This window comes from Gekko japonicus, unplaced genomic scaffold (genome assembly GCF_001447785.1).
Source record: "Gekko japonicus isolate JY-2015 unplaced genomic scaffold, Gekko_japonicus_V1.1 scaffold694, whole genome shotgun sequence".
In the NCBI taxonomy this organism is placed as follows: Eukaryota; Metazoa; Chordata; class Lepidosauria; order Squamata; family Gekkonidae; genus Gekko; species Gekko japonicus.
In genome coordinates, this window is record NW_015177028.1 from 121,425 (window position 1) to 134,400 (window position 12,976).

General features: G+C 48.5%; 1 protein-coding gene across 1 annotated transcript in view; it reads right to left on the minus strand.

The window, feature by feature from the left end:
• Window positions 1–12,976, minus strand: part of OLFM4 (olfactomedin 4) — a 39,974-nt gene that overhangs the window by 8,413 nt on the left and 18,585 nt on the right. The window contains exon 4 of the mRNA XM_015427864.1: window positions 11,306–11,474. Coding sequence (XP_015283350.1) covers window positions 11,306–11,474 — 169 coding nt within the window. The remainder of the gene's footprint in view (window positions 1–11,305; window positions 11,475–12,976) is intronic.

The window sequence follows — 12,976 nt, forward strand, 5'->3', positions numbered from 1 at the left end:
CCTCCCAGCCTGCCTCCGGCAGAGAGGTCTCCAGGCCCCGCCGGGAGGTTGGCATCTGTGATCACCTAGAGCGCAGGCCAACCTCAGGCCGGCCCTGGCAGCAGCTCACCAAGGTCTCAGGCAGAGGTCTTTCACATCACCTGCCACCTGGTCCTTTAACTGGAGATGCTGGGGATTGAGCCTGGGACCTTCTGTGTGCAAAGTGGGGGGGGGGCTCTTCCACTGAGCCACACCCCCTCCCATAAGTCTCATCTTGTCCCCACACTCCTCAGCATCTGAAAGAACCCACTGTAAGAGCTCACTGAGAGTCCTGGAGTTCTGTCACCATGGGTGCATTCAGACGGCTCTTTACTTCCGTGCGAGGCACGAGTGCCTCATGGATTTAAATGTAATGTCCAGACATCAACATCTGGGAAACAGCCGTCTTCCATGAGCATCCCATTTTGCCACACTTCGGAGACGTACTAAAAAGGTACTAGTTAAAATCTGGAGTTTTCTGTTTCAACAGGCCAATCGCGGACTTGCCCCCGTCTGATCGTTCCAGTGCGCAATTTAAAAATGGCGCCCGTCTGGGATGGACTGATGTCAGACCATTCTGAACGGCCACCATTTTAAAAAAATCTTGATTCTGCGCATGTGCGGATAAACAAGGCCGCGATATCACACCTATGCGCATGCACAAAAAGTTTTTTAAAGAAAAAACCCCACCGCGTATGCCTCCTTCAGTGGATGCTGTCTAGACAATCCACAGCAGAAGCAGCGCATGGTAAGGCAATTCCCCCAGGGGGTGTCCGGTCGTGCAAGGATGGATTTAAAAGATCGGGATCAAATTTGAGCTGGCATAATGGCGGGATTAGCTGCCCGTCTGAACGCACCCCATGTGCTGAGAACCAGCAGAGTGTGTGTACGTGTATTAACATCAGAAAATCCCAGCTGGATCAGACCAATAGTCCATCCAGTCCAGCCTCTTGTCTCACACGGTGGCCAGCCAGTTCCTCTGGATGGCCTCCCGGCTCTGGGATTCAGAGGCTTAGTGCCTCTGAATGTGAAGGGTTCCCCGTAGTCATCATGGCTAGTAGCCATTGATAGACTTCTCCTCCATGAATCTATCTAATCCCCTTTGAAAGCTGTTTATTCCAGTGTCCATCACAACATCCTCTGGCAGCAAATTCCACATTTTAATTTGTTCTACCCCGCCCAAAAGTTTAAGTACGCATTTTGGAGGTTCTCTTCATTATCCCTAGGGAGACGGATGTGATGACCGGCAAGAAGGATCCCGGCCCCCGACTTGGGGAAAAATTGGGGAAGGAATGGTGGAAGTCCTGAAAACCAGGAGAAGAAAACGGGGTACCGAGAAGCTGCCACCAATTCAGTACTTTTTCTCCAAGACCAGGGGGATGGGAGTTCCCGCTCACCCTCCTACTTTTCTTCTGCCTCTCAGGCTGTAGTGCAGGTGAGCCAGTGTGGTATAGTGGCTAGATGTCAGAATAAGATCTGGGAGACCCAGGTCCGAATCCCTACTCTGCCATGGAAGCTTGCTGGGTGACCTGGGGCCAGTCACACACTCTCAGCCTCACCTACCTCACGGGGTTGTTGTGAGGACAACGCGGAGGAGAGGAGAACGATGTAAGCCACTATATATATATTTGCAAAACAGGACTTACTTCAGGCTGTGGTGGTCCCTTCCTTGAAACTGGTACCCTGGTTTGTGTCAGTTGGGGAGGCGCTAGGGGTCAGATGCATGTTAAAGCTCCCTTTATTTACAATGAAATAATTGTTAGAGAGGGCCAAAAAGATTATTGGGCTGTATATGAAAAGGGTGAACAGTGAAACAGATGGAAATGGCCATGAATTGGCACATGGTTCTCCTGCAAATGAGAATGTGATTTGGCAAGTGCCAGATCCCTTTTCCACCCCATAAGGGGCACCGAGCTCAACATTTGCAGGCAAAATGGAAGACCTGTCTCACTTTCATGTTCCCCCCACCTAGGCAAATTCACTCTGCTGAGCCTTGTCACAAGAGAAGCATCTCAGGAGACGACTTTCTAGTAGCTGTGAACTGTACATCTCCTTGTTCAATTCATAAAGTTAGACATCGCTGGGATTTCTTGGGTGCTCTGAACACCCATCCCAAAACAGCAAGAGAAGAAAGAAGAGCCCAAGGGGGGCGGGGGACACTGGGAAGAGGACAAACCTCCTCTCACCCACCCCCCAGCTTAATACAGACATTATAAATATAACATGAACTTAAGACCAGCAGAGCCCAAATAGGCATCCAGCCGCACAGAAGGCTGTTGGGAAAATGGATTCAGCTGTCTGCTCACACATGTAAAGGAGTGGGCTGGAGCCAGAAGCCCCCCCCATGCCAAGGACTGAATAACTCAGGTGCAACTCCCTCCTTCCTGTACTAAACAACAACATTAATCCCTTGATAATTTTTGAAGGGAATTTTGAACAGTAAACTAGAACAAATGTCCTCTAAGCATTTTAACTGGCTTTTCTGTTTGAACGCCAAGCGCCTGGTCGAGTGGACTCCTGCATCTCTGGGGCCTTTTCTGACATGGGGGAAAGTAGTTGAGAGATGTATGAAGGTGGAGGACCGGGTGTGCCCACCAGTGCCTTACCTGATGTCTGTCAAGGGGTTTTAGAAAGTGGGGGGGGGTCTTGCCTAGCAGGGTTTCTGATTGGCCACTGGAGAGCGGATAGGCTGTGCAGATTAAAATAACCTTGTTTCATCTGCAGCTGCCACCACAGTGCCAGTTTTATTCTTGCACTTCTCTTTCCTCTTTCCCAGTGTAGTTTTCAAATCACTCCTCTTCTCCCCTGCACTTGGGCTTCCTCTCTGGATGTGGCTTCACTTCCTCTGGCAGCCATTTTGTGGTTGGCTCCGCCTCCTACAGCAGCCATTTTCAGTCCAAACTGGTTCTCTGCCCTTCCTTGTTACCCCCTCCCCATCAGGGCTGCAGGTGCAGGTAGGTTTGCCAGCTCTGGGCTGGGAAATACCTGGAGATTTGGGGGGTGGAGCCTGATGAGGGCGGGGTTTGAGGAGGGGAGGGACTTCAATGGGATATAATGCCATAGAGTCCCCCTTCCAAAGTGGCCATTTTCTCCAGGTGAGCTGATCTCTGTCCCCCAGTCTTACAAGGCTCCTTTTCATTAACCTGTCTAGGGCTGTGGACAGACTGGCAGCTTGGAGCGATATGGTACTGCCTCTAATTGTAGTGCTTTGAAATACTCTGGGGCATGCCAACCAGACAGTACACCCTGCTGTGGGTCACCCACGTGGATGTCCGGTGGGCATGCATCCACATGACTGCAGCGCCTCAGGCATGGAGCATGCTGCCCGGTTGTTTTTTGAAAAATGTAGGCAGGTACATGTGCATATATGGAGCTGCGGTGGCTCAAATGGTTAAGACGCTGAACTGTGGAAGGTCGGTAGCTGTGGAAGGTCGGTAGTTCAGCAGTTCGAGACCCGAGTGTGCCGCATGATGGAGTGAGCTCCCATCTCTAGTTCCAGCTCCTGCCAACCTAGCAGTTCGAAAGCAAGAAATTGCAAATAGATAAATAGGCACCACTTCGGTGGGAAGGTAACAGCGTTCCGTGCGCCTTGGTGTTGAGTCATGCCGGCCACATGACCACGGAAACGTCTTCGGACAGTGCTGGCTCTTCAGCTTTGAAACGGAGATGAGCACCGCAACCCTAGAGTCGGATTCGACTGGCTTTCGAGCAAGGGAACCTTTACCTTTTACGTGTGCATATGCGCATATAAGCAGACACTTTTTAAAAAATTCACTGGCGGAAATGGATCTGCAGGTTCAGAACTGCCAATCCATTTTGCGTGTGCTCCCCCACATTCAAACACCCAGCCACGCGTGATGAGTGCACAGGGAACCAAAAACACCAAGTTATGTAGTATCTATTTACTCCATTTCCAACTTGTCATAAGTGGAGGTAAGTATGACTGGGGAATGGCTGACAGATGTGGCTGTATGAGCCAGCTGGTTTAATCTGTCAGGGGAACACAGCTGTATCTGGCCAAACTGACAGTCTGAATGCAGCCTCGGTTCCATTGGATGCACTTTTGTATAATGTCTACTTTGCCCGAGAGAAGGAAAGCAAGTTTACCAGTGAAGTCCTTTTGCAATGGAAGGAGAGGAGATGCTTCAGAAGAACAGAACAGACGCTTCTGCACAATAAATCAAAGATATGTCTTTCAAATACTTTGGAAACTTTCTAGCTGTTTCATGAAAGAGACTAATGTCCTTGCTAAGCTTTAAAGAAAGGTTTGAGGTCTGGAGGGGTTTTTTCCCCTTTTCCCCACTTGACCCAACAGACCAAAGGTTTCTCGTGCCTCTGACAGTGTCTACGAGGCATGAAAGTCCCTGAAGGTGTCTGAACAAGGAATACTTTGTCCTCTACCATCTTTATTTCTCCTAATGGAATGTCAGGAGGCCCAGCATGGAAGGTTGTGGAAGTGATCTGTGGGCAGGAAGGCCATCTACCCACAACAAATGCTCCTTCACACAAAGTCTTCTTAAAACACTTAACACTGGCTCATTTCACATTTTAGAGCCATTTAGCCAAAATTGCCCTATTATGAAGCACTGTAGTGAGAGGCCTCCTGCCAGCAGCCTTAGGAAAAAACACTAAAAACTTTGGCAGCATCTGGACAGTGACATAATTTCCCGTGACAGTCTGGAAGTGACGTGGAGAAGTTCTAGGAATTGTCAGAAATTCTATGATAAAACTGTAGAGTTTCTGGCAATTTCTAGAGCTACCCTACATCACTTCTGGGTTTTCCCCAGAAGTGATGACATGGCACAGAAGACATCACACACACACCCTAATTCCGCACCCCTAACTCTCCTGCCAGGTGCTTGGCACAGCCTGGCAACCCCAGAGTGAGCGCATGTTTAAAAAAAGAAAGAAACTTGGGGAGTCAGAGGAGATGCCCCTTGCCATCTTTCCAACCAGATCCTACAAAACAGGTTTGGGAAAGATCACAGCAAGCTGCTCTGTTTGGGACACCAAACTCCATAGTCAAGCCACGATGCCTTGGCACCTTCCGTGTGTGAAACCGCGGGCAGCAATCCAGCACTGAAGTAGGTGGCCACAGAACCTGACACTTTCCCAGCCTTTTCACCAGAAGAAGGACCCAGGCTGGGGGGTGAGGGGATGTGGGAGAAGGGCTAGGAAGAGTCCAGCACCTTTAACAGAGGCTGAAGCACTCGCAAATAGAGCTGCAGTATGCGGGAGATCTCTCTCTCTCTCTCTCTCTCTCTCTCTCTCTCTCTCTGTGTGTGTGTGTGTGTGTGTTGCATTTTTAATAGTGGTTGGGTGGGCGGGTCCCTCAAGCAAATCTACGAGCTGCCTGGTGCTCTGTTTACCAGGAACCTTCCTGTGGGACACTACTTCCTAAAAGGCTTGAGACAGAACTAGACAGGTTTCAAGTGCTGCAGAAGAACCAGGAAATCCCAGACAGGGGTGCATTCAGAGGCCAAAAGGATCTTGGGAAAGGACCCTGCCCCCTCCTGCCACCACACTCCCCTCACCTGATGGAGGGCCAAAGAGTCACTAGAGAGAAAGGAGGCACCACTGTACTCCCCCTCGCCAGCTGTACCGCAAGGGGGCTCTGGCACACGGGGGGCCTCCATGGAAGAAGCCCACCAGGATCCTTCCCGGAAAGGCAAGTGGCTGATCCACCCCAGTCCCAAGAATTATGCAACTGGAAAGACGTTTCAATAGACTTGAGTACTGAGTTCTGGCAATTATTTGCTTTGAGAGGTGGGAGGACACAATTTGCCCCAACATTTCTCTATCTGTCTTACAGGATGCTATTTCATTTGGATTCTAAGCCAAGCCAAGTCTCAACAAACCAGAAAAGAGCTTTCCTTTTGCACCGACTCCACACTTGGCACGTGGAGTAATTTGTTCTCTAGAAATGGCATCTGAAGCTAAGAATCCAAGAGAGGCCCTGCAGGTTTCTTGGATTCACAGCAGATATCTCTTTTCTTCCAGAACATAATCAATTTAAGCCTTCTCAGAAGCATTCCATTCCTCTGGGACTCTTTTCTCCCTAACTTCAGGGAATTAAAGGGAGAGCCACAGTATAAGAGCCAGCATGGTGTAATAATGATTAATTTATTATTATTGCATGGCAGTGTGTGTAGAATAGCCAGGAGATCCTAAGATTGTCTGGCAGCCAGAAGTTCTAGCCCTTTTAGCATCATGCACTACTAGGTGGTGAGCTAGACTTGTTTTTAAGGCAAGAGACGTTTCAGAGGTGGTTTTGCCATTGCCTGCCTCTGCGTCACAACCCTGGTATTCCTTGGAGGCCGCCCTTCCAAATACTAGCCAAGGCCGACCCTGCTTAGCCTCCAAGATCTGACAGGAATGAGCTAGCCTAACTGATCTCCAAAACCAGGATGCCTCGTGCATCAATTTCAGAGAGCTGGGAGATGAGGGGTTAATGCCTCACTGGAAAGCACTTTGATTGACAGGCTGCTGACCCATTGGTCAGTGCCAGCTGAGGAGAGTTTTAAAAAGTGGAGAACAAATTCAGAGTCCAACCAGGCACCTTTAAGACCAACAAAGGTTTATTCAGGGTATGAGCTTTCACGTGCAAGGCACACCTTTTCAGATACATTGGAATGGTAGATGAGGTTCTAAACTTACAGACAGGGATTTAACAGGAAATTAACATGTAACGTGATGATGTTTAAGTGATGCAAAGTGAAAAACTAAATAGCAAGTTAAATTTAGAATTTGAAGTTAAAGTCATAATTTGAAAATTTAAATCCAGATGCTGAATTCTGAAATATTTTCACCAGTGGTGAACATGCCATTTCTTCAACGGTTGTAAAGCAGTAAATATGTCAGAATAGCAGATAAATGTCTAAAGGTGTTTTTTTCTAATTGTGGGAAGTAACAGAATCTTAATTACCTCCTCTCAGGCGTAGAGGGCATGTGGAGGTCACTTAACAGTATATTTTGAGCTGGATGTAATGTTGTCAGCAGACATCCATTCAGTATTCTAATATACTATTCTTAAAAAGTCTAGTCGGTAAATCCCAGTAAAGAGATCAGAGAAAAACAGTAACCTATAACAAAGCCTATTACTATCTAACCTATAGTTGAAAACTGCAACGTCTATTGAAACTGCTGTGAAAAGTTAGAGTCGCTTTTCCAAAATGTAATGCCAAAATTCTTAAACGTGTGTTGAAAGTGTGAGGTAGAGTCACGGAACTGTAAAATGTGAAGCTGTTGAGGCGTTTGCACAATTTACGAAATAACCTACCGCAAGACGACATTGCTGATCCCCATAATCAAAATGTTACATGTTGGAGATCAACTACATTGGGAGAAGTCTCTCAATCCGCTTTTCTCTCCATTATCGATACAGGATGGGCACCAGGGACAGACCAATCGCAATTCCTCATAACCCCTTCCTTAAAACAATCCTGAAAAACTGGGACACTTGCAAAAAAAACCTCTGCTTCCCAAAACATCCACATATTCATCCTTTTTACACCAACAATGGTTTCTCCCATGAATGAGCAAAGAGGTTGCTAACACCTGGAAACAAGCAAACATCTTTCGTCTTGTGGATATCTCCTCCCGAGATGGCTTACTCCCAAAATCGGATCTAGAACACGAACGTGGGCACACCATACCATGGTTCTTTTACCTGCAACTGGGCCACATGACTCAATCCATCAATCTTCCTCATACCTTGAAAACCATTAAAATTCCATTCGAGAAACTCATTGGAAATGAAGATAACAGCTCCAAAGGTCTTATTTCGGTAATCTATAAGCTTCTGATTCACCAAAATGACCTCAGACCGCTATGATATCAAACTCGATGGCAACAAGACTGTGCAACTGAATTCTCTGAAACTCAATGGTCCACTTTGCTAACCTCCCCTATCATTTCGACTAAATTACAATCATACAAGATTGTAACACGCTGGTATCTTACTCCAAAGATACAACCTAAAATGACCTCTTCCCATTCCCCTTTGTGCTGGAAACAGTGTGATGAAAGTGGAACCTTTGCTGACTGCTGGTGGCAGTGCACCCATATAGAGGAATTATCCCAAATACACCTAATCATGGGATATGAAATTCCTTTAGATCCAGCACTGATCTTTCTTGACCTCTGGGGCCCAACCAAGATCCCAAAATTCAGATGTGAATTGATTTCCAATCTTCTTGTAGCTGCAAAAACGTCTATTGCTTCTACATGGAAATCAAACCTGGCTCCCACATGATCCAGCTGGTTAAATAAAGTCTGGAATCACTCATTATGGACAAGATTACAGATTGCTTACAACTATCAGATCTTTTCCCAAAAATCTCCAACCTTGAGGAGAAATGGCTTCCGTTCCTAGAATTTACAGCAAACTATGACCTTCAACCGCATAATCCTGCTTATCTCAACCTGCTTCTTGCCTAAACTACTTTATCCTCTGCATTGACTAGTCGCAAACAAGCGTGTGTGTCCCAATCCAGCGGCCTCGGGATGAGGACCCCACCCCCCAGAGACGCCCCGACCATGCCACTCACCCGGGGACCAGCAGAGGAGCGAGGCAGCGATGATGCCATGATGACCGACGGGGCCGCAGCATGGCACCTCGCCACGGGAAGCACCAGGAGAAATGACCATCGCCGACCCAGGGAGATGCAGCCACGCCAGCAGAGCATGGTCCCTTGGTCGGGCCCCTCGGAGCTCCATCCCAGGAAGCGGCAAAGCAGATGCCGCTGGGGGAGGGCTGAGGGCGGGCACGATGGGGAAATTAAGCCGCGGTGCTGGCAGCGCGGCCCCCGGGCCGACAGGACCACCGTCAGCACACCCAAGACCACGCCCAGAACGACCGGAAGGCATCCGGGCTTGGGGGGGGGCAGACCGGGAATAGAGGAGGCGGGGATTACAGGCAGCACTGGGAGCGGGGGATAAAAGGAGAGAGAATCAGACAGGCCAGGAAGGAGGAAAGTGTGAAGGAACAAGACGGAGAGAAAGAAAGAGTGAGAGAGAGACGGGACCAAAGGTGACCTTAACCCCGCCCCCTGCGTATCTGAGGCCCCTCCACAACCTCCTCCTTTACAAACCCTCTCCAACTCCCAGGGCCGATGCCACAGCCGTGGATGGGTCGACTCCAGGGCCGCGAACAAAGCTTGACAGTGTGATTTTGAGGCAAAGATTATTCTGAATACTAATTATAATTCTTATATAACTCGTAAGGTAACGATGCTCACAGTATTGGTATCTTTCTCTACTCAGAACATCTATAGATTGTTAAAACAAGGTTTGTGTATGTTATGTTTTTTCTTTTGTTATAAATGGGTCTGAATTTATGAAAATGCTTTTCCAAGAATACTATGCTATGTTATGCTTTGGGGAAATTAATAAAAATTAAATTGCAAAAAAAAAAAGTCTAGTCAGTCTCATTCGTCCTTTGGACTTTGGCTTGGCAGCTGCCAGTCAGGAGGGGTGTGCGTGTCAGTCTGAGGGAAACAGACAAGTTCACTTGGGAAACGAAGGGACACAACTCCTTCCACTCTCTGTCTACCATCATATTTGTGGGAAAGTTCGGAAAGCAGAACTTAAATGTCTAAGTGTGTCAGCCCTAGCTGAATCCCGTTTATTCACAGTCTCTAGAACTGGAGTTTAGGTTTGACAGAAGAGAAAACTGCCAGTCTGGCCAAACAGAAAAAGGATTATCGCTCCTAGGAGGAGGAGGAGATTTCTTCCCCAGTTATTCAGAGGGATCGACTCAGAAGGGACTCCTGGTTTGTGTGAAAAGGGAAACCGCCTTAGACTCCTCAAGAGTATAAAGGGGAAAGTTATAATCCCAGAAGGGAAGTATTTAAGTACAGGAAGAAAGTACTAACCTCCAGGAAACTATGATAGTTTTTTGAAACCTTAGTAAGACACATTGTTTCTGAAAGGAATCTCCAAGGCAAACAAACCTCTCATAGTTAATAACTGAGCATCTAAGCATATAAGCTCCAACTACACTCTGTTGTCTGTTCAAAATAATATAATTTGTATAAACAACCAAATTTAACTTCTCTTCCCCTGCCCTATTCCTAACCCAACTGTGCCTGTTCAATAAAATCAAATTCTTGTTTGAACTTTACTTTGTGTCGAGTGTCATTTCCCAAGGGATTTATAGGAGGGCTCCTGCTGAGTTACAAAAAAAAAATCTCTGGCCTGGGCAAAATCCAAATAAAGTCTCTGTCACAGGGTGGGACACACAGAAAGTTATAATTCTATCATTCAAGTGTGCTACTAAGAGGCTGCTCAGGCAGAGTGGGGAACAGCCCTTTGGTGGGGAAATCTGCCTCACGGAGGAGGAGAAGCAGCAGCAGGGGTCCGTCGTATTCATCCTTCCAGATACTGGCCAAGGCCGACCCTGCTTTGCTTCAGAGATCTGATGGGAACAGGCTAGCCTGAGCTACCTAGGTCAGGGCCCAACATGGTGTAGTAGTTTGGGTAGCAGATCAGGATCTGGGAAACCAGGTTCGAATCCCCACTCTGCCATGGAAGCTTGCTGGGTGACCTCAAGCCAGTCGTACACTCTCAGCCAAACCTACCTCACAGGCTTGTTGTGAGGATAAAAGCATAGAATCATAGGGTTGGAAGGGACCTCTAGGGACCTCCCCCCCCACACACACACACCCAGTGACCGCTGTTTCATGCCCAGTAGATGACAAAAAAACCTGCAGGATTTCCAGCCAAACTGGCCTGGAGAAACATGGATGAGAGCAGAGGATGGAGTGATGGCCACAGGAATAAACAGCTTTAAAAGGGGATTAGCTAGATCCATGGAGGACAAGTCTATCAACAGCTACTAGCCATGGTGGCTGAGGGGAACCTCCCCATTCAGAGGCACTAATCCTCTGGATCCCAGAGCCAGGAGGCAACATCAGGGGAAGGCCTCGGCCTCTGTGCCCTGTTGCTGCCTCCTCCAGAGGAACTGGCTGGCCCCTGAGTGAGACGGGAGGCTGGACTGGATGGACTATTGGCCTGATCCAGCGGGGCTCTTCTGATGTGCTTATGATGTTAGTAGCTGTGGTTCCTCACCGGGGAGCAAGGGCAGGGTATGAAGTAAATATGGCATTTGCCAGGGGGAGGGGCAGATAAATGTGGACTGCATCTCTGGCTTTCAGCCTGTGTGTTAAAATAGATGCCAAGGAGTTGTGCAGAGGTTGCACCAGCTCTCATTACTTGGCATGCCCTTTAAGAAAGGAAATGTACTCTCTTGTTCATTTTTTATGTCACGAACAGGGCTATCACTTACCAGGTGGGAAGTGGGGAATGCTGCTGCCGCCACTGCTGCTGGTATAGTTTCGGTCCCTTTCGCAATCCCTCAGTTTATTCCGGAGAGTCACAACTTCTCGGCGGATTGCCAGGATGTTATTCTTATCCAGGGATTCCAGCTCAGTCACCATGAGGCTCAGGTTCCTGATCTAGGTCAAGGCAACAGCACACATGCAAGCCTGGGTTAAGCTCAGTTTAGTTTTGCACACAAGAAATGCTACAAATTTAATTATCAGGAATGGTGGATTTCTTAGGTTTTTTGTTGCTGGTTCCCCCCTTCCATCACCATTTAGATAAACGGGGGTCTGGCAAGTACTCAGTGTTACAACTTCTTCTTGGTTTTTCAAATGACTGGTTTTCTAGATATAGGCCCCAGTCACACGTGCCGGAAAACGCGGGGGGAGGTGTGGCTATTTGCAGCGGCACAATTAGACCCGCAACAACATGGTCAGACACGTTGGCAGCAAACAACGGTTCCGTCCCTCGGTACGTGCACTTCACCGAAGACGGCCGGAGGGGAAAAGCCGTGGTGGCGTGATCACATGGACGGACGGAGTCCGTCGGCAGCCTGTGGCAAACCATTTGCCAGTACTTTCGACCAGGTATTTTTTTACCATGCATTTTCGGCGGCACTCCACGGGTTGGCCACGGGTGCGCTGCACCCACCAGATGTTGCGGTGTGATCGCTCCCGGAAACTCTGCCCAACATTTGTGGCTCTCCCGCGGCAAATTCGCCATGTGAACGGGGCCAGAGTCCTGCTAGCTCATTTTTTAAAATACCTAATTTTTAACTCTATGGTTTTAAGAACATCAGAAGAACCCTGCTGGGTCAGACCAGTGGGGGTCCCTCTAGTCCAGCATCCTGTCCCACACAGGGGCCAGCCAGTTCCTCTGGAGGGCCAGCAACAGGGCAGAGAGGCCGAGGCCTTCCCCTGATGTTACCTCCTGGCTCTGTTTTGTTGTTTTACCAACATGTCAAATATAATGTAAACTATGAAGAAAGAAGAAATGACTGTGCCCAGGGGTCATTTCATAGAAAAAGAGGTGCAGGAGCTCATTTGCATAGCTCATTAGCATAACTTATTTGCATATTCCACACACCCTGATCACTGGAAGTGCGTCAGAAGGCAACACCCACTGCTCAGGCTCCACTGGACTGTTTTGGATTGCTAGCTATTGGGGGGGGGACGGGGGACGTGTAGATCTGTCCTCGCAGAGGAAGGAGACCATGTACCTGAATAAAACTTGGTCTTAAAGGTGCCACTGGACTGTTTTGGATGGGGGGGCGGGGGGGAGCTCTGCAACTTACCTGGCTGCTTCTTGCTTTGACTGAGGGCTGCTGGGAGTAGGGGGTGGGGCTTGTTGCATGTGCCCACCCCCTGGGCTCTTTACTGCCAGATCTCCGCTCCTGTGTGCTCCCGCAGGAAATGACCCCTGACTGTGCCTCTTTCAAAACTCCATCTGGGCACAGTTGCTGATCTCCTGCATGGCAGTCCACTTCTTGCATTTGTTTATCTCTGGCACCACCGGCCAGGCATGTGTTGTGCTGTGTCATTGTAGGGTTGGCAACTCCGGGTTGGGAAATAAATACCTGGAGATTTGGGGTGGAGCCCGGGGAGGGCAGGGTTTCAAGGAGAGGAGGGAGCTGAGC